Consider the following 26,059-nt stretch of genomic DNA (forward strand, 5'->3'; position numbering starts at 1 on the left):
ACCCCCTGATGGTTATGTCCCTCTATACCTTCTTGCCACTTACATTATCAGTGGTCTCTTACACTTCCTGACTCTATCAGGTCATTGATCCCCCTTATTTAGCTTGAATTAGTGAGAAACTGTAAGGTGCAAAGGCTGCATAAAGATTTTATGGATTTTTTTGCTTCTCAATTGTGCATTTGAATGTAAAAAAGTATTCATACATTTCTATTGATCCACCTTCTTGAAGTGCTTTATTACTGGTAATTAAAATAAATAAATAAATAAATAAAACGAAACACAACTTCCTGCTCAGGCTGACAAGTCTTCAAATCCATACTGCTTGGAGAGCAGTGTGCAACCAAATTTCTTTCACTCATCTGAAACTAGTGAAAAAAGTGGTGAAAATAGGTGATCCTGCTCAGCAGGGGGGTTGGGCTAGGTGATCTTCAGAGGTCCCTTCCGAACTCGGCCATTCCGTGATTCTCTGAAACTGCCGCTCGGAAAAGACGCCTGCAACAGGTGAGCGCATGTGGTTTGAAAGAGACCAAAAAAAAAAAAAAGAAAAAGAAAAAAGAGAGGGAGAGAGAGAGAGCAGAAAGCCAAATCCGTCTGGAAAGGAAAAAAATTAACCATCCTCGGGCCGCCCTGCAGGAAGCCGCGTGCGCGCAACCTGTGCGCAACTTGCGCGTCCCCCCGCGCGGGGCTCAGCCTCCCCGGGGCGCGTCTCCGCGCTGCTCCGCGGCCAGGCGAGGCCGAGCGCGGAGGGAAGAAAGGCAGGGAAGGGAAGGGAAGGGAAGGGAAGGGAAGGGAAGGGGCGCGGACAAGACCGCGTAACGCCGCGCAGGTAGGCGGGCGGGGCCGGGCGGGGTGTCCCAGCGCCGTGCCCGGGACGGGCATTACCCAAAGAGAGGGAGGGAGGGATAAAAAAAAAAAAAGGTAATTAAAGTCGCCGCTGCCGCGCGCGGTCCCACCCTCCCCACCGGCCGGCTCCTCTGGCAGACGGGAGGGGACCGAGGGAGACGGCTTTCCGCGCAGACACACCGCCGCCGCCGCGCACTCCTCGCCCCGCCGCGCAGCGCAGCGCAGCGCAGCATGGCCCCCGCCGCCCCCCGCCTCGTCCTCGGCCTCCTGGTGAGTGGGTTAAGGGCTGGCACGGGGCTTTGCGATGGCTCCGGCTCCGAAAGCCCCCTTGCGGGGTTGAGATGGGGCTGGGGGTCCCGTCGGAAGAGGGGAGCGCTGGGGACCGGGCTCCGGTGGCAGGCGCTGGTGCCGCCGGTTCGTGGGGGGGAAAGCCGAGCACGGCCCGGTTTGGTTCGTGCGTACCCTCCTCCGGGACCCCCAGCGCCCCACCGGGGCTGGCTGCGGGCTGGAGGAAGCCAGCGCTTTCCCCTGCCTGCCTTCCCCCTGCTCTGCGGGGGTTGGTGCGCAGGAATCGGCTGCCGAGAGGCTGTTGTCGGGCAGAGAGTGGCGGAGTTAATTTTTATTTCATTTTTATTACGGTCTTTATTTTATGGATGAGTGGAAGTAATTTGTCGTTGGTTTCTTGCCCCCTTCCCCTTTATTATCACCGCGTTCTTAGAAAGAAGGCAGATGGTACTTTGAGCTCAGGAAAAAAAAAATCAGTAGCATTGAATCACTGATTTCATTATTTTTGCGTCATTAGATATGTACATTTTAATGAGAGTGGTACTATTCCAGATGCGCTATGCGTTCTTGCCTTTGCTAAGATATTCATAATAAAACCCAGAGAATCCCAAATGAGTTTATTAATTCATCTAATTAAAAAGAAGACGAAATTCCCCTGTCAAGTAGGGGAAAAAAAGCCTGCACACACCCAGACCTAAAAAAAAAAAACCTAAGGTGTCGTCTTCATATAAAGTGAATGGACAAAAACTTATTTTTACCTTGCACCTCCTTATGTCTTGATATTCACAAATACCTATTTCTTAAGTTTGTTTAACTCCAGTAGCTCCTCATACTGACATCAGGTTAGCTTGGTATTACTAATTCAGAATTACATGCTACTGATTCAGAAAATATCTTAGAACAATGCAGCAAAGTTGTATGACTTCAATAGTTTATAAATTTATACAGTAACTATCAGGAGAGAAGGTTTTATTAAGTATCTTTCAATAAGGAAAATGCCTTTTAAGACATAAGCAAGGATGTTTAAAGTGTTTTGTGTATACATGTTTTTATCTGTGCGTATATATGTAAGAAACAGTATGAACTGCTTTTATTATACAGACACAGCATTTAAATTGCTTTAATGCAATCATTACACTCCACATTTCAACTCAATTTTTAGCTGATCTTAGTTTTTATAAAGATTGATAATGCCTTTAAAAATTTTAAAGTATTTTATTTAAATAAGTTAATATATAAGTTAATTTAAATAAGTTAATAAGTCATTTTTAGAATTTCCATTAGCTATTTACTTCTTTATACCTTTAATCCTAAGGAGATGTGCAAAATAAAGTTGACTTTCCTTTTTGCTAGACTTTCATCCTGAAAGAATAAATGTACTTAAAAGGATGAATACATTTATTCACATTCTCTGTTTCTTTGTTGAATTGGTTGTGTGATTTTTGGATTAAAATTTTAAACATATGGATAAAAACTAGACAGAAGATATACATCCACACACACGGAATCTGAGGTCAGGACTAAATTAGTGTGTGCTGAGTAGTATCTTTGTACCTCTATGATTCTTATAAGAAGTTCTGGTTATCTGGTTAATGCATCATTTGAATTTTGAGAAGGACCTCGTTTTGTAACTGGTTTTATGGGAGTGGACTGCTGTCATGCACAACGTTTTATTTATGTCATATCTAATTGCTGAAGCTAGATTTAACCAGTTGAGAATGTACTTTGAAGATGCAAAGCGATATGTAAGTGCAAGTGTTGTCATGTGGTTTTAATAAGACACTTGTCCCTTTAATGTTAGGCATCGCCAAGGTTTTACCAGATTGAATTAGATGGGTTGAACCTTAACTCTCGGGGGCTTTGAACCTAAATTGACCAGGAGTGCTATTGGAGGAAGCATACTGTGGAGCTGTACTTCATGTTTACAGGAAAGTAGTAGTGTAGGCGACATCTTGTCTAAGAAAAGTCAAAGTCTCACTGCTGATGTCAGTGCTGCTGTGATTTCAGAAAAAAACACACATTGTGTTGCACAGTACCTGTCTTTTTGGCTGAAGGGTGTTTTCTGGATCTTTTGACTAGCTACTCTTTCAAAAAAAATAATTATAAAAACAAACAACAACAGAACAACAACAAACAAAACAAAGACAGCTTCAGTAACAGTAGCTATTATTCAAAATATCATGTAATTATTTCTTTTTCCTAACTGCATTATTTGTTTTCTAGGTATTGAGTTTGTGCTGTGATGCTTGCAAGAAAGTCATTTTTCTTGTTCCTTCTGCATTAGAGGCTGGCACGTTAGTTGGCAGAGGTGAGAAACTGCAGGATGCCCATCATAACAATAAAGCATTGTACCTTTTCTGGAGATGCTGTTCACAGTAGAGGAGACCTTTTTTTTTTTTTTTTTTTCTTATTTTAATGGAATGAATGGATGACTGGACAGCCAGTTAAATAGCTGGATCAGCCTTTTTTAAGAAGGATACGCCCTGTATTTGTTACGGATTTGAACACTGACTCTTTGCATCCATTTGACTTTTGCGTAAACAGCTATCGTCAGCTTTCAGTATGTGCTTTAAAACTAGAATGACAGAGTTTAATGTTCTCAAAGTTCGGAGTTCTAAGGCTTAGTATTTAAATATGTGGCTTAATATTCCAAAGCATACCTATAAACCACGGAGTCATACGAAGAAGTCAATAAGTCATTTGGATAATGGGAAAGGAAAAAATAAAACAACCCACACAACCAAAGCACCCAGAAGCTGCTGCTGTGTGACCAGTGTGAAATACGTCTGTGACTTCTCGGCTGTGCTGGGGTGCTCAGGACACACGAGGAGACGAGCTGGAAAGGCATCCTGCATGCACACCCGGCTGGGAGAGTGCTCCTGGCTGGCTGGGTGTCTGTCTCACTTTAAGCTGACCTGTCTCAGTTAGGTTGATAGACAGGCAAAGGGGAGACCAAAAAACACCCCATCTCCTTTTTTTCCTGTCTTTGAAAAGCAGCTTTTAAAGGCAGGGTGTGGGAGCTGCTATCTCCTGTGCTGCCTGAGACTGAATTTGAGGCTTCAGAGGTGCCCTGTGTCAGTCCCAGGGCAGCAGAGGTGCATTCCCCAAATTTCTACAGAATGAACAAAGCCAGGAGATTTGTAATTATTCATAATACCAGTGCTCAGAAAATCTAACTCTAAAATTGAAAGCTCATTGACCTTCCTGTTAAACTTTACAGTGAAAGGTTACAGCTGTTTAAGTTTTTGTGCATTCTCAATACTTCTCTGTTTATATAAATCAATTTTCATTTATTTAAAGTAAAACTTCTTGTTATTACAGTGCCATGAAAGAAATTGCATAACACTGAACTTAAACTTTCCAAACATTTAACGAAGGTTGTGTAGCTTGGGTGGCATTCCTTAAACATTTATTGAGAAAGGGTAATACATTTTGCATTGATATCAGGGATCACAGCATGACAACGAAATGAGTCATGATTTTCCTTGTTGTTAAGAGGTTTTATATATTTCTGACTTACGTGATATGGACGAGAAACTGTAAAGAAAAAGATCCCACAAAGCTGTGACATACTGAGCATAATGTTGACTCACATAATGATCGCAAACGAGATCTCCATTCTGGTATTTTTGGAAATACAGTGTTCTAATATGCAGCAGTGCTATAATATGCACCTTAAAGTGAGGAGGTTATAATTCTGTGCAGTACTAATTTTTTTTGTTCACAGATTGGCAAAGGTGAGGAGTCACTGCAATACTATAGGAAGTCTATTAAATGTTTAATTGTGCAGTTAAAAGAAGGGCTTAAGAAGAGGGAGGAAGAAAAAAAGCCATATTTAAAATTATACTTCCTATCAGTCTTTACATTGTTGGAAGATAAATTAAATTTCTTTTATTAAAGATATCATCTGCATACGTGGGGCAAAATTTTGAATCTAATCTGGAATTTTGCACTTGGCTTTAGTAGCCATTTTTTTTTATTTTTTATTTTTTTCGTAGCAAGACCCAGTATACTATGATACCATTAAAAAAGTATTGAAGCATGCTAGTACATAGTTCTCTTTATTTTAAAGCCTTTTGATTTTGTACACACACACAGCATTTTGGAATTTATTAAGACAAGAAAAAGGATATTTGACTTTGAAAACATGACGCTAACACCTCCATGTACTCTGCAAGGGTGATTTGTGTAGAGTTTGGACCTCTGGCCTGCATCTTTTTCAGGGTGTCAAATAATTCTTTCTTAGTGTGATGGTGCTGTTGCAGTTCATTATGATTATCCTGATTTTGCCTTTTTTTTTCCCCCAACTGTAGTGAAGAATTACTCACTGATGAACCAATTTGAGTAAAGAGCGAAGTGTATTAAAATTTATTTAAGCCACAAGTTTATACCAAATACAGTAAAAATACTTAGGGGGAAAAAAAAAAAAGAGGAAGCATGTAAATTGACCTTACTTGGTACTTCCTGTCAACCCTGTGGGACTCTGTCATGTATATATTTAAAAAATGTCAATCATTTGTTCTAGAGTTAGTCTGTATCTCTCTGATCAGTCTGCCTCATAATTTAAAGGCCTTTGTCCTCCCAGGACTTCTAAATCACATAAAACCAGTCAGTGCTTTCCTCCTGAGGGCAAAGCTTCCAAGAAGTAATAGCTCCATTGGGAATTTGCATTAATTAATCATATTCACTGATTTTGTGGGCCATGGAGCACAAGATAATGCCTACTGATCCAATAATGAGCGTGTCTGCAGTGCTTATTGCATTTAAACTTATAAGTTTGTCTCTGATGCTTCAATAATTTCACCAGTGGAATAGAGTCTTTTTTGAAAGATAGGCATGAAGCATCCATGTCCTTTAGGAGATACTTTTATGAACGCAGTAGTGGAAATTCAAGTAAACTCGGTCAAGTCTGAGTGCATAATTGGGTACGAGAATCTATATTTGAGGAGCTTACTTATCAAATGACTGATTCTAAAAAACTCCAAATGCCAATAAATATCATTTTAAGTTTTAATTAGTGAATGATTTTTCACTTTGAGAGGTATGTTATTGTTTCATTTATTGTTTACATCTTTTTTTCTTACAGTTAATTTGAACGAGTGTCTTCAGTCTGCAGAACTTATCAGTTCCAGTGATGGGAACTTTAAAGTTCTGGAAGATGGCTCTGTATATACCACATCTGCTGTTTCTTTGTCTGATGAGGAAAGGACTTTTACCATAGTACTTAAAGATATTCAAGAACATGTAGAAAAGAAAATACAAGTCAGTTTGGTGACAGATGAAAAAAAGGTGGGCCTCTGATTCCAAGGTACCTTCCTTATTTGGGTGCAGTTTTACAGAATACAGTTTGACATTGGGTAGCTCTAGATGAATTGTTAGAATTCAGGCAGAGTACTTTTCTGTAGTGTTTTTTTTTTTTTGTAGCAGTTGTGATTACAGTGTGCGTTAAATCAGCAGACTTCCATTCTGAAATGGGAGATGCTAGCAAGGAGCTTAATCAGGAATGTCAAGAATTTTAAAAGCCATATATGAGGCATCCAAGCAGATTTTATTTATGCAAATTACTACAATGAATGAAAACCCTCTTAGAATGCTATAGGAAGTATAATCGGGAATGAAGATCTTGGAAAAACAAATGGTCAGTGGGAAAAATGGTGGGGAGATGGAAAAAGCAAGGACAATAGTTGATCAAAAATGTACACAGTTAAAAGTATATTCATATATCTTTATCTTCTAGACCCAGGCACAGAAGACCAGGCAGGCTAGAGATACAGTTCTCAAGCGAACCAAAAGAAGATGGGGCCCTATTCCATCTGTTATGATGGAGAACTCTCTTGGACCTTTCCCACTACAAATTCAGCAGGTATATTTTATATGGATCCTAATTTTATGGCACAAGCTACTTTTCTATGTGACTTTCATGATATATGAAGAATGAAAGTGAGCTCTCTTGTGTTCTCCACTGATGCCATTCTTGCTATTATACCTATCTTGTTCTGTTCATTATGTATCTTCTGATCTCATACGTTAAATAACTTATGACCATAATAGTTGGGATGAACTGGAAACCTGTAAAAGTTGTAACAAGGAGGAGGCATACTATGAGAAGAGAGCTATTCTGCATGGAGGTCAATGAAGTGTGTAATTTAAAGAAAAAAATATCCCAAAACATTGCTTAGAAAAAGATTGCATAGACGTGGGGGGTAAAATTTTACCTACTTGTCTATATCCTTTTAGGTGTTTGTGGTGTATACCTGTAAAATTGAAGACTTAGTATGGCCTATGTTATTAGGAAAAGTTCTTACAGTAAGAAAACAAGTAGGCGTGGAAGAGAAATGCAAGAACTACAGTTATCATGGATGCATCTAGCCTTCACTAGATTACAGAGTGGCTGGTAGCAGATGTGTAGAGACAAGTGTAATAACATAGTCTGTACAGAGCAATCATTCTACTAATCTTATCTTCCTAACTTCTGGCATTTGGTAGGTAAGGAAAGTATTTGGGGAGGGGGTTGTTTATAAGTAGATAACTGCTGATGTTACCTCCTTAGTGCCTGTAATGAGATGCAAAGAGGCTATCTGAATTGGCATGTCTCTGGACTGTGCTATAGGTTGTTTTCTTTTTCTTTATTTCTCCCTTGCTTTTTCTTCAGTAATTACAAGCCGTATTCTCAGTGAGTGCACTGAAACCAAAATCTTTTGAACAAAGTAAGAAGCAGTCTGTATCTGAATGTACCTTGTGCATGCAGTATTCTAGAGAGAGTAAATTTTAAAATTAAACTTTTCTAGGCACACTCTCGTTTATTTAGTTGTTCAATAATGCTAAACAATTTCTAAGTTTGAATTAATTATCCCTTCTCATGCACCCACATTATAAAGGAATGCAGTCACAAGGTGAGCTGTGAATCTTAAGATGGTAAAGAAGTAGAAGTAAATTGAGTTTTATTTTTGTTTTTGAAGAGTTCATGCTTCTGCTATGTGTGATCATGAAAAGGCGGAAGAATATATGAGAATGATGCTGACGCTTTCCTTTGGGCTTAAAAATTCATTCTTTGTAGGTCCAGTCAGACACGGCTCAGAACTACACCATTTATTATTCTGCAAGTGGACCAGGAATTGATCAAGATCCAAAGGGTTTGTTTTACATAGAAAGAGAAACTGGAAATATCTTTGCTACTCGTGCAGTAGACCGTGAACAGTATCCAAGCTTCCAGGTACAGGCCTAAATTGTGTTAAGTATATTTTTTTTTATTTCTGTCATGCACACATTTGAAAGTTGGGTTACAGGGGAGAAAGGAAGCAGACAAGATCTATAGTCAGCTGTCTGTTTAGAGTAGTATCTCTGGTCTTCGAGAGATGAAACCAGTGACAAAGAAATACCTGGTCATGTAGATCTTGAGAGGAATTTTGTTTTTCACTGCTTAAACTCTAATTACAACAGTAATGGCAGTGAGCTACTGAATTTACATCACTTCTAGGAAGAATTTGAAGTTATCCCAGAGTTTTTCAGGGAGGGTCGGAAAGGTCTGCATAAGAAACCGATCATGACAAACTCCAGCCAGCTATATTTTTCGAGCCTGTTTTTCTCAAGCTGCTCAATCTTTGTATTTTGTTAACAAGGTACACTGCTCTCTCTACTGGCTGAGAAGTGTAAGAAGGCAGATAATAAAAATAAACAGCTCCTGAATAGCGAGGTAACTTGCAATACCTGCTATTTAATTTCATCAAATTATGTTATAACAGCCAGATAGTTTTATTACTATTCTTGATTTTATTCTAAATAGTAGTAATTGCATCTAAATTTTTGGTAACGCTGATGTTGTTTCATAGACACCTCAAAAAATTGTGTTCGGGAGACTTGGGAAAGATGTTTGACAAAGTTGACAGAAAAAAGCAAAGTGATTCAAATACTTCTAGTAAGGGGAAAGATTGGGAAGCAGTCACAGTTTTTGTGTAGCTGTCATCATTAGATAGCGGTCACTTCTCCTTCAATGTGGGTGAAAAGTCTCGTCTTGAGAATTGTGTGCTTGACACTCTGTATTTCATTTTGTTGACTCCTCCGCCGAACTGAAAGTATAATAATACCACATGGTGCTCAAGTATGAAGTGAAGTACTGAATTTCTGTCTTACAGATCATTTGCTTTGCAAGTACTCCAGATGGTTATTCACCAGAGGTACCACTTGTGCATACAATCAGGATAGAGGATGACAATGATAATGCTCCATATTTTACACAGGAAGTTTTTGAGTTTTGTGTTCCTGAGAACTCCAAGCCTGGTAAGAATTGTTTCAAACTGGTGAACACATTTACTGTTACTCAGCTCAGTTAAGTACCGATGTGATCCTGACATTTTTCAGTGGGATTTCCTGAGTAGTGTTTCTTTACATCAAAGGCTGAGTTTTCAAAGGGCAGCCCAAGATTTCTTAACAATTAGGAATTTCAGAATGTCATCTCAGTAATAGTGAAAAATAATGTGTAAAACAAATGTTTTAAAACTGAGATGATTCGGTGTTCTTAAAGCAGTTTAAGAAATTCAAAACATTTCATTTTATCCAGAATCACTTATCTGCATTAAATGTTTAGATCGCAAAGCACAAAACAGCAGTTCTTAACAGGTAAGTTTCCTGAAAACTAAGTTGGCAGTATTCTGAGGTCTAAAACACTGTTGATTAAGCCTACAGTGTGTGTCCAAGGTGTTGAATTAAGGTAGGACGTTTCCTGGTTAGGGAAGGCAAGATAACACATGAAAGGCTTGTTTCTGCCCATACCCATGGACAGGTAGGGATTTGCCTGTTGCTGAGTTCACGTCAGTGTAACAGAGGAGAAGAGTGGAGAGACAGGTGGGGTATAGAGAACAAGTAATGGAAAAACAGTGGTTTGCCATTCCTTACCATCTCTTAGACTAGGGGTGCAGAGTGAAGGGGGGTCTAATTTGCTTCACAGACAAGGCGGCAAACTGCCTTCACATTCACCCCCGAAGCACCAGTTGCGTTTCGTTCTCTGAGTTCCTCCACTTTCGACTGGGTGAGTTATGGTTTCAAAGTGAAGTCTAGAACCACTCAGGCTGGGGATGCAGGACAGCAGCAAGCCCCAAGGGGCGGTGCTACAATATGGGCTGTGTCAGAGATCACTGAAGTTCCTCCTCATTTTCCCTGGCAGCTCCTCTTCATCTGTATTTGGGATGTTCAGTTAGAAGTCATTGGCAGAAACTCTAGCTGAAATCAAGACTTCTAATATTTCTCTTGATTATTCTTTCTGTTCATTTGACAATTGTGATATTATTTAAACAGAAATATCTGTTCAAATAATTGTTGCCTATTTATAGATTTTTCTGGAATTTAAAATTGCTATGTTGTATTTACAGGTGTAATCGTTGGAACGGTGACTGCAGAAGACAGAGATGAGCCTTTAACTCTGCATACTCTGTTGAGATACCGCATTGTGTCACAAAACCCACCAATAATCCCAGCATTTTCTTTACATGGTGAAACGGGTGTCATTAGTGTGTTATCGCCACAGCTGGATAGAGAGGTGATCTTTCCTTGAAGCTTATTTAGCTGTGATCTAGTGCACACAGATAACTTCCTAACTGAATTCCTGTCATGGGAATCATCAGACAAAACATTTGTTACCACTTGTATTTCTCTCTCTGAGGAGCTTCCAAAGCTTACAACAGAGTTTGTCCAAAATGTTTCTGCATAGGTCTACCATACTCTAGCTAAACTTGGCAGGGAGACTGCCTGCTACTCCTGTTTGACACCAAACAGTTTTCTCTGGATTCCTACTCTTTCTCTGTTCATGAATCCCATGGCCGCTGTTTCCTCCCAGTCAAGATCTACTTGAGGTGTTCCCTGATTCTTTACAGGGAAGATGAACCAACTTTACTGGAAGTAGTCAGTCATTCTGCACTCAGCAGAAATATCTCCAATATATAAAACCTGAACAATAATACAGTGTTTCTCAAAACTTATGCACAAACCATTTATTGTTATCGGATATCTTTCAAGTAAGAAGATCGAGGAGATTTTACTTTTTAACATGTTCAATGTTTTTTGGATAAAAGGTCATGCGAGAGTGTTTACATTAGAAAAACTGACAGGCATGTGTAATTCAAAACAATATTTCTTGGATAAGACATACTAGAAAATGGCTGCAGGCACATATTTTTTAGGATAAAAATAATTGCATTCTGGAACACTTAGTCACTTAATGGCTGAAAATACGCCCTAGTGGTGAGCAGCAAAATTGTATGCTCAGAGGTACATCACTAAGCTTCTTCAGCAAGAGAAAAATGCAGTGACTGAGTATCACCACGACTACTAGGGTCACAGAGACCACTGAGGGAAGAAAAGCTTGAAAAATGAGTCCACTACCTGTCTTTTAAAGAGAAACTTATGAAGTGGAACAGGAGCTTTCTTTTCTCCACCCAGGAAACCTAATGCAACCTAATGCAGTTATTCAGAACTGGGTTTACTCTCTTCATTTTCAAGCTCCCTCTTTTGTGCCCAGCTCCAGCTTCCCTAGGTTGTTCAGGTATTTGTAAGGCTAAGAAAAAGCATTCTGCTGTTGCCATTCCAGTCACTGATTTGAGTGGGTTACTTATTGATGGTTCTGTAGGAACTGCTGAGGGCACCCTCTTTCTACATCATATATCCCAAACAAAGGCTGATTGCAGGAACGTTCATTGAAATAACAGGGTGAGAAATGAAGCTTAATAAAAAGTAGCCATGGACCGAAGCACTTTATCAGCTGGAAATGCAAAAGAAAACTGCCACTCCAATGGGGAGGGCGAGGGGAGAGGGATTGTGAGGATGGATTAGGGGATCAAAGCACATCATCTGTGTCTTCCAAAACATCAGATACTGGAAAACAAAGGTGTCTGTGGCCATTGTGGGGAGCTTTGATACTGGGTATAGCTTACAAATTACTGACAGATGCCGAACTCAGTGCTACTTAGCCACTGAAATATATTTTACTCTTTTTCCTTTTGGAAGTAAACGAAAATAGCTCCAAAGCAAACTGTCATATTTTGTAGAGGACAGTGATGAGTTTGGAGCAGAGTTGGGGAACAGGAATAAAACATTTATTGATGTGTGCAACTGATTAAAAAAAAAGTGTGTTAAAACTTCTGTATGCTTGTATTCTTTGCAGCTGGTGTCCACATACACTTTATTAATTGAAGTGAGAGATATGGGAGGTCAACCTTTTGGTTTGTGCACTACAGGAACAGCTATCATTAAAATTGAAGATACAAATGACAATGCACCAACTTTTAAACAGATACAAGTAAGTTTTCATAAATTGTCTGTAAAGAGTAAAATAGATAAAAACATACCACCTTTCTAATATTCCCAAGGGCGCGCCATCAAGTATGATGCCTAGTGCCCCAAGACAGTTCATACCAACATAGACCTTTGTGAACATGGTTGTTGTGTTATTTGGTAGTTAGACTTATTGCTATATTAGTTGTTGTGAGTCAATGGCCTTATTGGGAGAAAACGAACGTTATTAATTCGTTCACTTCTGCAATACGTTATCTCAGAAATCCTGTAATGTAACCATTTTTAGGGTGGGGACATATTCACTCTGAAGCATTTCCATGAGCCAGTTATCTTTGACCAGCTTTTGGCTAGTTGTGTGTTGTTAGTGTCAGTGAAGTAGATGCAAGGATTTCACTGAGAATTTCTTTGTTATTCTTCTTCTATACATGAGTAGTATTTAAACCACTTCTTCACCAATAGCTATAAATCAGCCTTATGTCTTTGTTTACTGCAGCCATCTAAATTATCTTCCCTTTGTTCACATTTTAACTTAAAAATTGCTGGCTCTAACTTTTTTTTCTTTTTTTTTTTTTTCACGGAAACAAGGGCCTTTAAAATTTCCCTTTTTAGGACAGATTATATCTCAATAAGCATATATACAGCTAAAGTGCTGTGGGACACTGGTATCAACCATAACCCATGGCCTCTTTTTAATGCTGTGCCTTGATGACATTGTATGCAAATTAGCATCTGCAGCTGATGTTAAATAAGGGAGCTGTGCTAATTTACCATTCCTGGAAGGAGAATTCCAGACTTCATTATGTCATTGATTGCTGGGAAGTAAAAGGGAGCTTTGCTGCCTGGACAGGGTTCCTGTTTCAATCAGGGTTTAAGTACAGTTGTCTTCACTCTTGAATTGTAGAACAGCATTTTCTGATTTAGGTTGATTTTTTTGTTCTTTTGATACTTCCAAGTACGAAACACAAGTGGAGGAAAACAGAGTGAATGTAGAAATACTGAGAGTTTCTGTTGTTGATCTTGATGAACTTGGTGCGCCTGGCTCCACAGCTGTGTATGAAATCATAAGAGGAAATGACGATCGCTCCTTTGAAATTACAACAGACAGAAACACAAATGAAGGAATACTGTGTGTTGTTAAGGTAAGCGAAAATGGGACTGCTAGAGCAAAATTTGTGTCTTCAGGTGTTACTTTTAAAACCAATAACCTAGGCCTAGTTTTTATTCAAAAAAATCTCTATCAAGCACATCATACTTTATTCTTATTCTGAACTCTATTTCTAAGCAGACTAACACACTGCAAATGAGGCTCATGTGTAATGCATAACTGACAGAATTTGCATAGCTCATCTTCCAGACTACTCCTCCTTTGTGTGTTCAGAATTCAAGAGTCTCCATTTGCTTTATCATCCAGCAGAGCTTGGTGCTTTTTCCTGATTCCACAGTTTGAATTGTTGATACTTAGGGATGTAACTGAAGAACGCTTCACAGCTGGGATTTTAACAGAAGTGGGAGCATGGCCGAAGAGGAGAGTGATGAGCACCTCCTCCAGCCTTGTTCTTTCTGGGAGTTGATTAAACTTATTACCTTGTCTTAAAACTATCCAGGCTTTATTTTGAATGAGTTTAGATAGTGAGTTTAGGTGTGCTTTTCTGGGTTGCAAGGGAGTCCATGTACATGTAAGAAGTTACTCTTATAACTGGTACTTTGCAGGTGTGAGACAGAAGGACCACTCTACCTGGACTCCGGCACATCCTTTTGTCTTTTAGTGCCTCTTGTTCGTTATCTGCTAAAACCGTGCAATAGCAGGTAACTTCTAAGGAGCAGAGAAAATTAATATTAACATTTGAGGATGTAAGTCAGAAGGCTAAGCTATGTCCGTGGTATACTAATCCAGCTGAAATTTCATGTATTTAGTGTAACTCTGTAGTAGACCAGAGAGTATTGTAATTTCAGGATATAAATAGCTTTACTGGCATAAGATGTCCTTTGAGAAGGTGTCTGGAGAATTGCATGTGTAGATACAGACTGATCAGCCCCACAAGTTAAGACACATTTGAAGTGGGTGAACTCTTACTAGGAAATAAATGTAGGTGCTAACAAGAAGAGTGATTGACTTGTGCTGGAAGGAAGATATTCATAGCCTAAAATAATGGTCAGTTAGGTATGGGAGGAAAAAGTCTCAGGCCACATTTAATTTTTATGTCAATTCTATTTGTGATTCACTAGCAGAGTATTAATCTGAAAATATCTAGTGATGCTGCTTACCTTATTAGGGATAGTTCCTCTGGTCCTTTTCTTTGACTGATTTAGAACTTAACATTTTGGGGTTTCTTTGCTTGTTTAAATCTTATCTCTTTACTGTGTCTCTAGCTGGATGTTCCAGAAGCTGTTGTGTTTTGTAAACAAATGTCATACAGTTTTACCTATTTAATAACTGTTCTGTGAAAACAATGCCCAACTTTGTATTAGCTTGAAAGAGGGAAAAAACACACACAAAAACCTGTGTTTCAGGGTCTGGACTATGAAGGCGCCAAGCAAAGGATCCTTGTGATTGCAGTCAACAATGAGGCACCCTACATGCTGGCACCACATTCACAACAAGTTGTCCAGAGCACCAGCACTGTCATAGTGAATGTCTTAGACGTGGATGAGGGGCCGGTGTTTAAACCCTGTTTCTTCCGCATGGACGCTAGTGAATGTGATGAGGTTGGGACAAGTATTGGGAAATACCTAGCAGAAGATCCAGAAACTGGAAATAGTGAAGGCATCTGGTATGAAACAATGTTATCTCTAGTTTATTTGGAGTAAAGCATGGAGGGATACAAGAAAGGGGAATGTTGATGCTGTGTGTGTGTGTGTGTGTGTGTGTGTGTGAACATAAATACCTGTATCTATGTGTGTATGTGTATATAGGCATAAATATATGCATGAGTACGTATTTGAGATCCTTACCTAAACACAAAAAAATACTCTTAACAGCTACAAGATAGCACCTGGACAGTGTAATTGGATCAACATAGATGAAAAATCAGGTGAAGTCAGAACCATTAGAGCCTTGGACCGAGATCTAGGAGAAATGAAACGAGGTCAATGCAATATCACAGTCCTCGCAATAGACAGAAGTGAGTACTAAATGTTGTCACCTTTATATGTAGTCTATGAAAGATATTTATGTGCAATTTTAACTTAGGGGCAACTATACTGGTTCAGGCCAGAGGTGCATCCAGTGCATTGTCTTGCCTTTGGGATGACTATCAAATGCTTAAGGAATATTATACGGCAGGGCATGCATATAAGAAAACAGGGCGAATTCTCAGTATTTTCAAAAGTTATCTGCTCCCATTTAAAGCAGGGTTGCAGTAACAGGATTGTATTCCTTTTATTTCCTGACTAAATTTTTGTTTTAAGTGATGTCATGTAACAGCCATGAAGTTGACAACAGAGAAAATAGAGAGAATTTTTCAAAAATAAGTTGTCCTTGAAACTCTGACTGTTTTCTCCTCTTTTTGGTGTCTTGTTTCCGGAAACCTTTAAGTTAAAAGAACCTGTAAGAATAGCTGTATTCACTGATATGTGTTACTGTGCACTTATCCTCAGTAGGTCTATGTTCTGTAATAGTGTTCACATTATGTATTGCTGAGGTACAGAGCTCTTACAAATTACTCTCATTATAAGGAGGAATTGCACACTCAGGTTCTTATTCTGAAACAGATTTTGGTCCTGACTTAAACTGAGTGTTTATTCTTTCTGATCAATTTAGGTATATGTGCTTATTGCAGGGAAAGACATGGTTTCCCTGTATTCCTCAATATCACGTAGTCAAGATGACTAAATACACTTTTCACATCTAAATGCAAAAAATGTAGCAAATAGATTATCATGCTTTTAATTTTAAAATATGATCAAAAAAAAATAGATTGCTTTTGTAAGTCCAATGGCAGGATTTATTTTTAGCCCTTCTGTGCTAAAGCAGGATTGTATTCCTTTTATTTCCTGACTAAATTTTTGGAATAAATTTAGAGCAGTTGGAATAAAGAGCAGACCTTGAAGTAGCTTTACAGTTGAATAATACAACTCTGTCCAAAGCTTGGATATAAAAATTACATGTATATTACAACAATTGAATTGTTTAGAGCATCTCTTGTATCTAAAATAAGTGTGATACAAGCGTCTGCAATTAGGCATTTCTAGAGACAGTTTTAAAAAGCTGTTTTGATGTAATTTCACTGTAATGTATATACTAGCAATGACCATTCCTATATTGGAAAAAGTCAAATTAGGAGGGAGAGCCCATTCAGTTCTTACATGTAGGCTTTGATGTTGTAGTGTGTTTCATGGCTGAATCCTGCTACTGCATGGTGACAGAAGGAAGAGGACAGAAAAAAGTACACTGTATCCCAAAGTGTTTGCCTTCCCAGGGGAAGGGGAAGTATGCTCTAGGGAAAGTGTAATGTATTTTCTCCTTCCAGGAGTAAAAATTCTGGAGTCTTTACCTTTCTGCTGTTGACTCTCAGTTTGGCTTAGCCTCCTTTACCCCGGATTTTTAGGCTCCTTGTCCTCTCATCCTCCTGTTAGACAGTATGTGTACCCACATAGATATGTAAGAACAATAAAATATGTTCTGTCCATATACACAAAATGTGGAGCTTTGGAACCTTTTTCTTCTGTATAGCTCTTTCTTTTCTTTGTACCAATACACATTGGTGCATTTAACTATGACCAGATCACACTGCTGAGAGTAAATGATTTTCAAAGCAAGTCAAGGAGTTTCTGTATGGGATCCTGAACTGCATAAAAGCACGCACTTCATGAACCTGCAGCTGCAGACTTTCTTCTACCTGCTTTGTCTTTTCTGTTTCTTTTCCTTCCTTTACTCATTGTTGCAGTCTTACTTGAGGACAGCACATGAATAGGAGGAAACAGACTGCAGCACTTTCTTCCCTGTTGCCCGAAAAGATGAGTTCATTCCTAAGCAAATATAAGAACTCTGCAGAAGCAGCCAAAAGAAACCTATGAGAAGTTCCTATCTGCTTTTGGCTAAACCAATAGCTTCTTTCCACCTTAATTCTCAACCTGGATATTACAGTTGATGATATTCATGAAAATTGGGACTAGAAATAAAGAAATGAATGAATGTTTGACTATTTTTACCATTTAATTCTCTTTTATTTTATAGATGGCAAAACAGGCACTGGAACTCTGCAAGTTGTCATCCAGCCTTGCAACAGGAATTTCCCACGAATACTTAAAACTGATTATATAATGTGCAGAGACAGAAAACCTATCTGCCTCACTGCAGAGGATGGTGATATTTCTTCTTACAGTATGCCTTTTGTGTATCGCGTGACTGACCGTAACTTGGCTTCCTCATGGAAGATAACACGACACAATGGTATGAGACTTCCTCCTCAGTTAGCTGTAGGTTGCCAGAGGCAGCTGTGGGACAGCTGCCTTGGGTGGACTGTGAGATACCTTGATAAATACACATTGGAAACTGGTCAGTAGAGCTGATGAGGTAGACTTGATCATCTATAACAGTCCCTCAGTTTCATTTGCTGTATGGGAGATCAAAAGTATAACATGAATAAAGGGAAAACACTGAAGAGAAGAGGTCTTAGCTGTCCTGGGTTTGCAAAAGTTAGCAGGGTGGTACTGTTGGCATCACAGAGGCAAGGAGATGGCTACTATATTCTGCCTCTTGTAGCATAAACAAGAATTTGTCCTCAGTTTACTTGGGTCAGAAATCAGCTGCTGTCTGAAATTGTGATGTAAAAAGATTGTGTGTGAGAACAAAAATCAGTGTATTAAATTGGATCAACACCTCTGGAGTAGAAAGTATACGTTCATAATTTCATAATTTGTACAGAATTTAACAATGAAATAGCCAATACTCCAAATAAAAGTACAACTTTTTTGAGGCTGCTGTTATGGTGAAGGACTGGAAAACTGAAACTTTACCTCAAATTGATTAGAGGCAGGTTTTTCTTTTTTAACTACTGCTGACAGCCAGCACATTTTAGGTGAAACAGAGATGGATAAAAAAAAAAAAAACAAAACAACAAAAAAAAACACCACAACAACCTCCAAACATTACTACCTCTCTTTATATACTTATGTTAATTTTAAATATTTTCATAGAAGTAGATAAAGGATTTGCTAGAAAAGAAGTACCTGTTCTCTAAAATTTGCTGATACAAAAAGTTATAGCTGGTGGTGGTTTCCTGGTGGGTGCTGTATCAAGAGCAGCATATATGTTTACTACCAAGTTGTCATGTGTAGGTAATTAGCCTGAAAAGGATCTGATTCTGAAGTGTCTAGACAAACATGCACTAGTGAAAGGCAAAAGACAGCAAAGTCTGAGACTGAAGACATCTGAGAGTTTCAAGGTTTATACTAGGCAAATTTAAAAACAACAAAAAAAAGAAATTAAAAGGGACATACAGTTTCATGCACCTCAACATAAAATAACCATTATGTACAAGATAATCATTGATGTATGTATTTTTACAAATGATATATTTTCCCCTTTAACAATGACCAGTGACCAGGTATTTTACTAAGCAGAGCAGCACACTAAATGGATTTCACTTCCCACTGAATATAGTTATTCCCATTGGATATAGCAACAGAGCTAAAGAATGGAAGGGGATATGCATTGAGGTTTGGATTAATTTTTCCAATCACACTACTGGAAGTGCTTCTAATAAACGTCATTGACAGTCTTTATTAGTAAATGTAAATGGAGTTTCAGGCATTGTTAACGGTATATTTGTTTTTGTCTTTTTACAGAGAAGTCTGTGTATCTTTCACCAAGGGGTGATATTCCATTTGGAATATACACTATTCCTGTAACCGTGTCTGATAAATCAGGAAAGCAAGGAGTCACCCAAATAACAGTTAACTACTGTAACTGTGTTATTCCAAGCGAATGTGAAAGGATGTCTTATGCCTCCAGCAGTGTTACTCTTGGTGTATGGGCCATCCTTGCTATGATCTTAGGATCACTACTCTTGCTGTGTAAGTATACTTTTTATTTTAACGTTGAGTGCAAAACACTTCATTTTTACAATTAGCTGAGAATGCCCAACTCAAACTTGATTCATATAATCATAGAATGGCTTGGGTTGGAAAGGACCTTAACGATCACCTAGTTCTAACCATCTGCCATGGGCAGGGATGCCACCTGCTGGGTGGCATTGGGTGGTGGGCTGCCCAGGGCACCATCCAACCTGGCTTTGAACACCTCCAGGGATGGGGCATCCACAGCTTCTCCGAGAGCCCATTCAGTGCCTCACCACCCTCTTGAGTGAAGTGTTGTGGGTTATCTTTTTTAAAGATACTTCATGCTTAAGCATTTAAAAAGACTAATATAAGAAAATTAATTTTCAAACAAAATTAGATACCATTTTGAGGTAAAGTTCAGAGTATCTTCATCCCTTATTTCCTCTCCAGTAATCCTGATTACAATCTGTGGTTGTTGTGGCTCTGGGGTAATGCGCAGGCATGTGACTGACGATTGTGCCAATCACAACTTAATCATTTCAAATACGGAAGCTCCAGGAGAAGAGGTGATGGTAAGTTGTCTGTTTACTTCAATGTAGTAATATAATGAAGATTCTGCATTTGCAAATAAGTGATTTAGTAAAGGAAATATGCAATGAACATGCAATGAACGCAGGAATCATTGATGTGCTTTGCTATTTTACAAGACTTTGAAAGCTCTTACTTTAGGTGATTGTTTGTACCATATATATTTAAAGATATCCTGTGGCTGTTATTCCAGGAGCCTCTTCTCAGCTGTTAATAATTCTTCCAGACTTTAACTGATTGGTTGGAAGTTTCAGGTGGATATTTTAATCGGTCTTGTAATTTTCAACAATGAGATTAGATGGAAGTTTACTCTTTAGCCCACGTTGAATATGTGCTTATAGCAAAACATTGTTGCTGTTCCTTGGAGAAAAAATTTTTAATTTAGCCAATAATTACTTTAGGTGTCACAAGTACAATTTATACTTTTTCCGTAAAAAATGAACCCAAGTGTAGTTGATTTTTGAGTCAGTGGCAAAAGTATTGAACAGTCCATGTTCACAAAATATGTTCTTGCCTTTGGTGACTAAACTATTTCAAGATTCAGTCTGTCATGAACATAGTCGGGCCCAGGTCTGCATTCTTATACAAGGACTTACCTCTTCATACTGTTTCCCTTCTCTTTCCCTCACCCCTTGACTTTTGCCTCCTCAGAAAAAGGTTACTTTAAAAATATTTAGCTTACTTACATTAGAAACCAAGACAAACTATACTAATTGTGACAAATGTCATATTTGTTATTGCCTATGAAGCATAAAATGTAGTGCCATTATAAATTGATGCATAATCTTTAATTTATATGATCCCGTACTAGTTTTTCCATTTTTCATCTGGTATGCAGATTTAACGTAGAATAAAATAGAATGAAATTTATGAATATGACTATATATCTGGTTTAATGGGTCACAGGTTGTTAACTTTGGAAACCAAGCATTATTTTATGTGATATTTTGAGAAACTAACGTATATGGATTATAGTGCATCTTTCGTCAGGATAAAGATTCAGTTGTTGGATCTCGTATCATATCTAATTGCAGATTATTGTTTTCCACTTGTCCTAATATCCCTCTCCAAAGACCACCCATTGATTTTTATGTATGAAGTGCTAAGGATGGCTTTTTGTTCAAAATGTCACTGTGCAAGACTGAAAACTTGAGTTTTCAGTATTGACAGTTCCCAATTGCTGAATTTTACAAATGCAATAGAAATAAAAACAAATTAAAGGTTTCTCCACTATTACTGTTTTTATTTTATTTTATTTTACTTTATTTTTTTTAGGATCACAATATAATTCCTCTACAAAATACAGCTGATCAAGTAGGATGTGGAATAAAAACAGGAGATCAACAAACATTTGAAATGGTAAAAGGAAGAGGTCATACCCTGGAATCAGTCAGGGGAGGTGGACATCAGACTCTGGGATCAGTCAAAGAAGGAGGAGGAGGACAGCCTGTGATGGACACATGTAGATACTCTTACTCAGAATGGCATAATTTCACACATCCTCGTTTAGGTGAAGTAAGTATTCTGACTCTAAGTTTCCTGCAGTGTAGGTTATGATAAATGTATGCAGACTTCTCAAGGAAGATGTGTTTGGGCTAGAAAGGTGTTTTTTTGCTGTTTTTTTTTTTTTCTTTTTCCTTTTTTTCTTTTGATTCTCTGCCTCCCATTTTGGAATATGACTTTCAAAAAGTCATCCTTTAAATATTTTGAGACATAAGCATAAATGACTTTCTCTTGGCTTAAACTATAAGCAGTATGCTATTTTACATTAGAGTATTTACTTTCATTAATAATATTAACCTTACTCAAGCTTTTGTGAGTTTAGTTTGCTTTTATTCTAACTGCTTGCTCTGTACTAATTTAAGACCTGATATTTATCTTAGCAATGGTGTAGGAATGTATGTACAGCATTAGAAATATAGTTACTCCATGCTTTGGAGATCAGAAACTCTACTTGCCTAACTGGTTACATGTAAGTCAGTCGTTCAATTTTGAGTGGATTTTAGTTGTTTGACAGGTTATTTAAACAGGTTCTTCCTCTATTGTTGTTACATATGTGATTAGTAGAAATTATTTCTTTATTAAATATTTATATTTTATAGTCTTACTGATATAGACCAATCATGTGCATTTTTTGTATATAGGAATCCATTAGAGGACACACTCTGATTAAAAATTAATCAATGAAAGGTAAATCAAAAGAAATTATTTTTATGCAATATGTTTAGGATAACAATTTAAGAAAATAATAAGGTGCATTCTCTTCCTATGCAGAAGGTGCACCTATGCAGACAGGATGAAGAACAGAAGCATTCTGAAGATTATCTCCTTACATATAACTATGAAGGAAAAGGATCCTTGGCTGGTTCTGTAGGCTGCTGCAGTGATCAGCATGAAGAAGAGGCACTTGACTTCTTAGATCAGCTGGAACCTAAGTTTAGGACATTAGCAGAAACATGTGTTAAAAGATAAATGTGCCTTTCACAGTGCTGAAAAAAAAACACCACACTGTAAATAAGTGGCTGTCCTACTTTTGTGACACTGGGTATTTTGGAATTGAATGCAACAGATTCTTCCACTGCTTGTTTTCTGGGGGAGGGGTTTATCAAAACTAATTTAGAGTGGTGAGAGTGTAAGTAACTCTTACATTAAATGTATAGCAGATTTTTTTAGTCTCTACTAGACACGTTCCATCAAAAGTAAGGGATTCAAACCGTTTTTTCTTTAGACTATGTTCATATAGTAATGCTAGTTTCTTTTTAGATTACATTTCCTATTCTCTGTGATTGCTTAAAATGCAAAACTTAGTGCTGTTAATGATTGATTCAGCTTCAAAATTTTCTTGTATTTGGCTTTGGAGAAGGAAAGCTTTTTTCACTCACTGTTCCTTTGTTTTCTTTTAATTCTGTAGAAATAAAACCAAAAATATTACTGGTGGATATCAAATACCTTGTTAATTTTCAGCATATATGAATGAAATGTATATGAGATACTTCTCATTTTTCACATAAAAAATACCAATGACTACATTAGAAAATTTTATATTTTGATTGAAAATTAAATATATATATATATTGTATATATGTAAAATAATATTCAAAAATATATTTTTCTCCTAATGGGTTGCTACCCATCAAACTTGCTATCCTAAGGGATTTATGGCAACAACACATAGGATATCAGCATTGTATGCGAGTATATATTTTTCTTATAAGGAAATGAGAAATGAAAAAAATCAGGAAACAGGGGTAACTATTGTACTTTAAATGAATACAAGACAAATCTCATGCTTACTTGACATAAGTTTGTACCTCAGTTTCTTGTGAGTTTTAACGTGGCATCATTATAGAAATGAACATTGCCAAGAGTTTTGTCCAGCATAGCTACCACTACCTTTTTTACTTCTTTTAGCTGTGGATGTCATGAGACTTTCTTTCCATAAATAGAACTGACAGAAGATACAGCCCAAATGGATTGAGCATGTACTGCATAATAGCATGTTTCAAAGATAGCTCTATTTGAGACACAAAAATAGCACCAGGATAAAATGTCTGTTTAAAGCCTGTTATGTGGTGGTTGTAGAGGTATGCATTTTCACAGATCTCTGGCAGAAATTATCTGAATCCCATTTGTTGTTTTACTAGATCAAGCATACATATACACTATATATATATACAAAACTCTGTAATATATATTGCAAATGACAGTAGTGTGACCTGAGTATTGTCATAAGCTATTTCTGGAATTCAGCCTCTGCTTCCCCCGTTTTGTATGTTTTTAATATTTGCACTCCTGGTTAAGTACTCTGCACTCTGGGAATTCTCTTGTGCCTTAGAAGAACGTCTTCCTGCCTATGAGAAAGACAAACTTGTGCAATCACTTATTTCTGTATCTGTATTTCTGCTTTTAGGATTTGCTTTGTAAACGTGAGCCTTTGGGAGATACTCTTAAAAATGTACTGTAGCTTATTCTTTGTAAAAGAAATTATTTTGTAGCAACAAAGAGTCACACTACCCTCAAGTCCAGTGCACAGCTGTTGTTGACTTCCAGTGATTGAAGTTCATTCCAGATTATGGTCAGTGAAAACCCATAACAGTATAAAAAGTTAAAGTTATAAGATATTAAAACCTTCTTCCTTACACTGTAAATGGGCTTCAGACTATTTATGGTAAGAATTAGCTATGGTTATTAACGTTAAATGTATTTTAGTCTATTATTTGAAACTGGAAATGAACTACATTCACTGCCAGCGAGTGGTAAGAGTGATGGTCACCAAGAGCAAAATTTTAGATGAGAAACAAGGTGTTATGAACTTACATTATGAAAAAAACGTTAACGCTTTTTATGCACACTCTTCTTCTTTATCACTAACATAAATGAGTTTTGCTGTACGTTTAGGCAGACCTGTGGCTGGTGCAAGTCAGGATGGCCTTGCTGATGTCAGTGAAGCTGTGCTGATTCATTCCGGGTGAAGATCTGTCCCCTACTGATTTCCTTAATTCTTTCTTGTCTTGTATCTTCAGTTATTGGCTATACACTTTTTAAGGTAATGTTAATATCCTTTTTCCCCCCTTTTTATTATTATTATTTTTTTAGTTATAAACGTCCTGTAATTCAGAAGGACCTGAGATAAATAACAGAAATGCACTCCTTTTGAAAATTACTTGGGGGGTGGTATAGAGAAACCTCTAGAAATATGTTTTCTTTCCTTATAAAATATACTAGTAGTGCTATTTGAAAGGAATAGACTACATTTATTTGAGCTTTAATGGGCTATTTTAAGTAGATGGTTGCCAGCTTTCCAGCTCTGGAGTTGCAGTAATTTATTGAAAGCAAAATAATGTTTTCTACTCGAATTTACATTCAATATATTTTTTTTCTTTTACATTTCAACAAGAATAATTAGTTATATTCATTTTTTGTCCATTTTTAAACAAAGCAAAAAGTTGGAATAACCCACTTGTTTGTCTGTCTTAAAAATTAACTATCTATTTTTGTAAAACTAAGAGTAGAAAGGTAATTGAGATGCTTTAAAAAGCGAGCTGTAAAAATACTATTTTCCGTGTTATCTTCTAATCCTGTGAATGGAAACTTGGCATAAAGCATTACAGTTTATAAATACTAAGTACCAAATAACATTTGTATAAAACTTACATTTTGAAATATTTCATTTGTATAATTCACTGTTTGTTGTCTTGAATCACCTTAAAAATTGTGAAAATTTGTTCTCTTCAACTAGATCACATCCAAACCATGTAGTTGTGTAAACAATATCTTAACATCATGTTCTAGGAATATTTTGTACAACAGTGATTAATAATTTTTTTTGCAAAATAAAAGGAACTTCTACAAAAACTGTTCATTTCTTCATAAACTAGTTCATGTACAAGATAAACATGCAGATTTCTCCAGAAGATTGGATTTTTAAATTTTCATGTGTTTTTATGATGTTATACTACTGTAACACTAGGAGTATTTGTCCTTGCAGCATGAGTAGTGGTGAATTTCAGCTGTCCAGTTGTTTTGTGTGGCTTTCTTAATGCTTATAAAATCACAGAACACAGGGTGAATTCAAGATCTGAAAACCACGAAGTGTTAGTCTTGTTATCTCACTGATGAATTGCAAAAATACACAGTGCCTGTTTTCAAAACCTCTTCAGGAACTGTAATGGCAGCAGATAACCCATACTTTAATGTTCAGCAGTTGTAAAGGTATAGGGTATTCTATTGTAGGTCTTGTAAGAACAGTGGACTATCAGCTTTTGTTACCTGGATTCAGGGGAAGGGGTCTATTCACAGAATGGTATAGGTTGGAAGGGGCCTCTGGAGGTTACCTGGTCCAATTCTTCCTGCTCAAACAGGACCACTTAGAGCTGCTTGCCCAGGACCATGTCCAGATGGCTTTTGAGTATCTGCAGTGATGGAGACTCCACAAAATCCCTGAGTAACCTGTGCTAGTAGGTCACAGGTGCTAGTTGATCACTCTTGCCACAAAAGAGTGTCTCCTGATGTTCAGAGGAACCCTCTGGTGTTTCAGTTGGGGCCATTGCCTCCTGTC

General features: G+C 37.6%; 1 protein-coding gene across 2 annotated transcripts; it reads left to right on the plus strand.

The window, feature by feature from the left end:
• The first annotated feature begins 857 nt into the window (after positions 1 to 857).
• LOC310894928 (desmocollin-1-like) lies at positions 858 to 25,356 on the plus strand. 2 transcript variants are annotated; one of them, XM_083825605.1, is made up of 17 exons: positions 858 to 1,113; positions 3,352 to 3,436; positions 6,215 to 6,417; positions 6,866 to 6,991; positions 8,186 to 8,341; positions 9,261 to 9,405; positions 10,494 to 10,660; positions 12,281 to 12,415; positions 13,365 to 13,550; positions 14,923 to 15,182; positions 15,391 to 15,533; positions 17,588 to 17,803; positions 19,201 to 19,428; positions 19,864 to 19,985; positions 21,277 to 21,516; positions 22,146 to 22,191; positions 22,276 to 22,413. In XM_083825605.1, exons 1-16 carry the CDS (start codon positions 1,075 to 1,077, stop codon positions 22,179 to 22,181), a joined length of 2,487 nt encoding a protein of 828 aa, XP_083681731.1. In that variant the 5' UTR covers positions 858 to 1,074; the 3' UTR covers positions 22,182 to 22,191; positions 22,276 to 22,413. The 2 variants fall into 2 exon arrangements, with proteins under 2 accessions (XP_083681731.1, XP_083681730.1); XM_083825604.1 differs by lacking the exon at positions 22,146 to 22,191 and having other exon boundaries at positions 860 to 1,113; positions 22,276 to 25,356.
• Positions 25,357 to 26,059: the final 703 nt, after the last annotated feature.

Source organism: Anser anser, assembly GCF_964211835.1.
Source record: "Anser anser genome assembly, chromosome: 2".
Lineage (NCBI taxonomy): Eukaryota > Metazoa > Chordata > Aves > Anseriformes > Anatidae > Anser > Anser anser.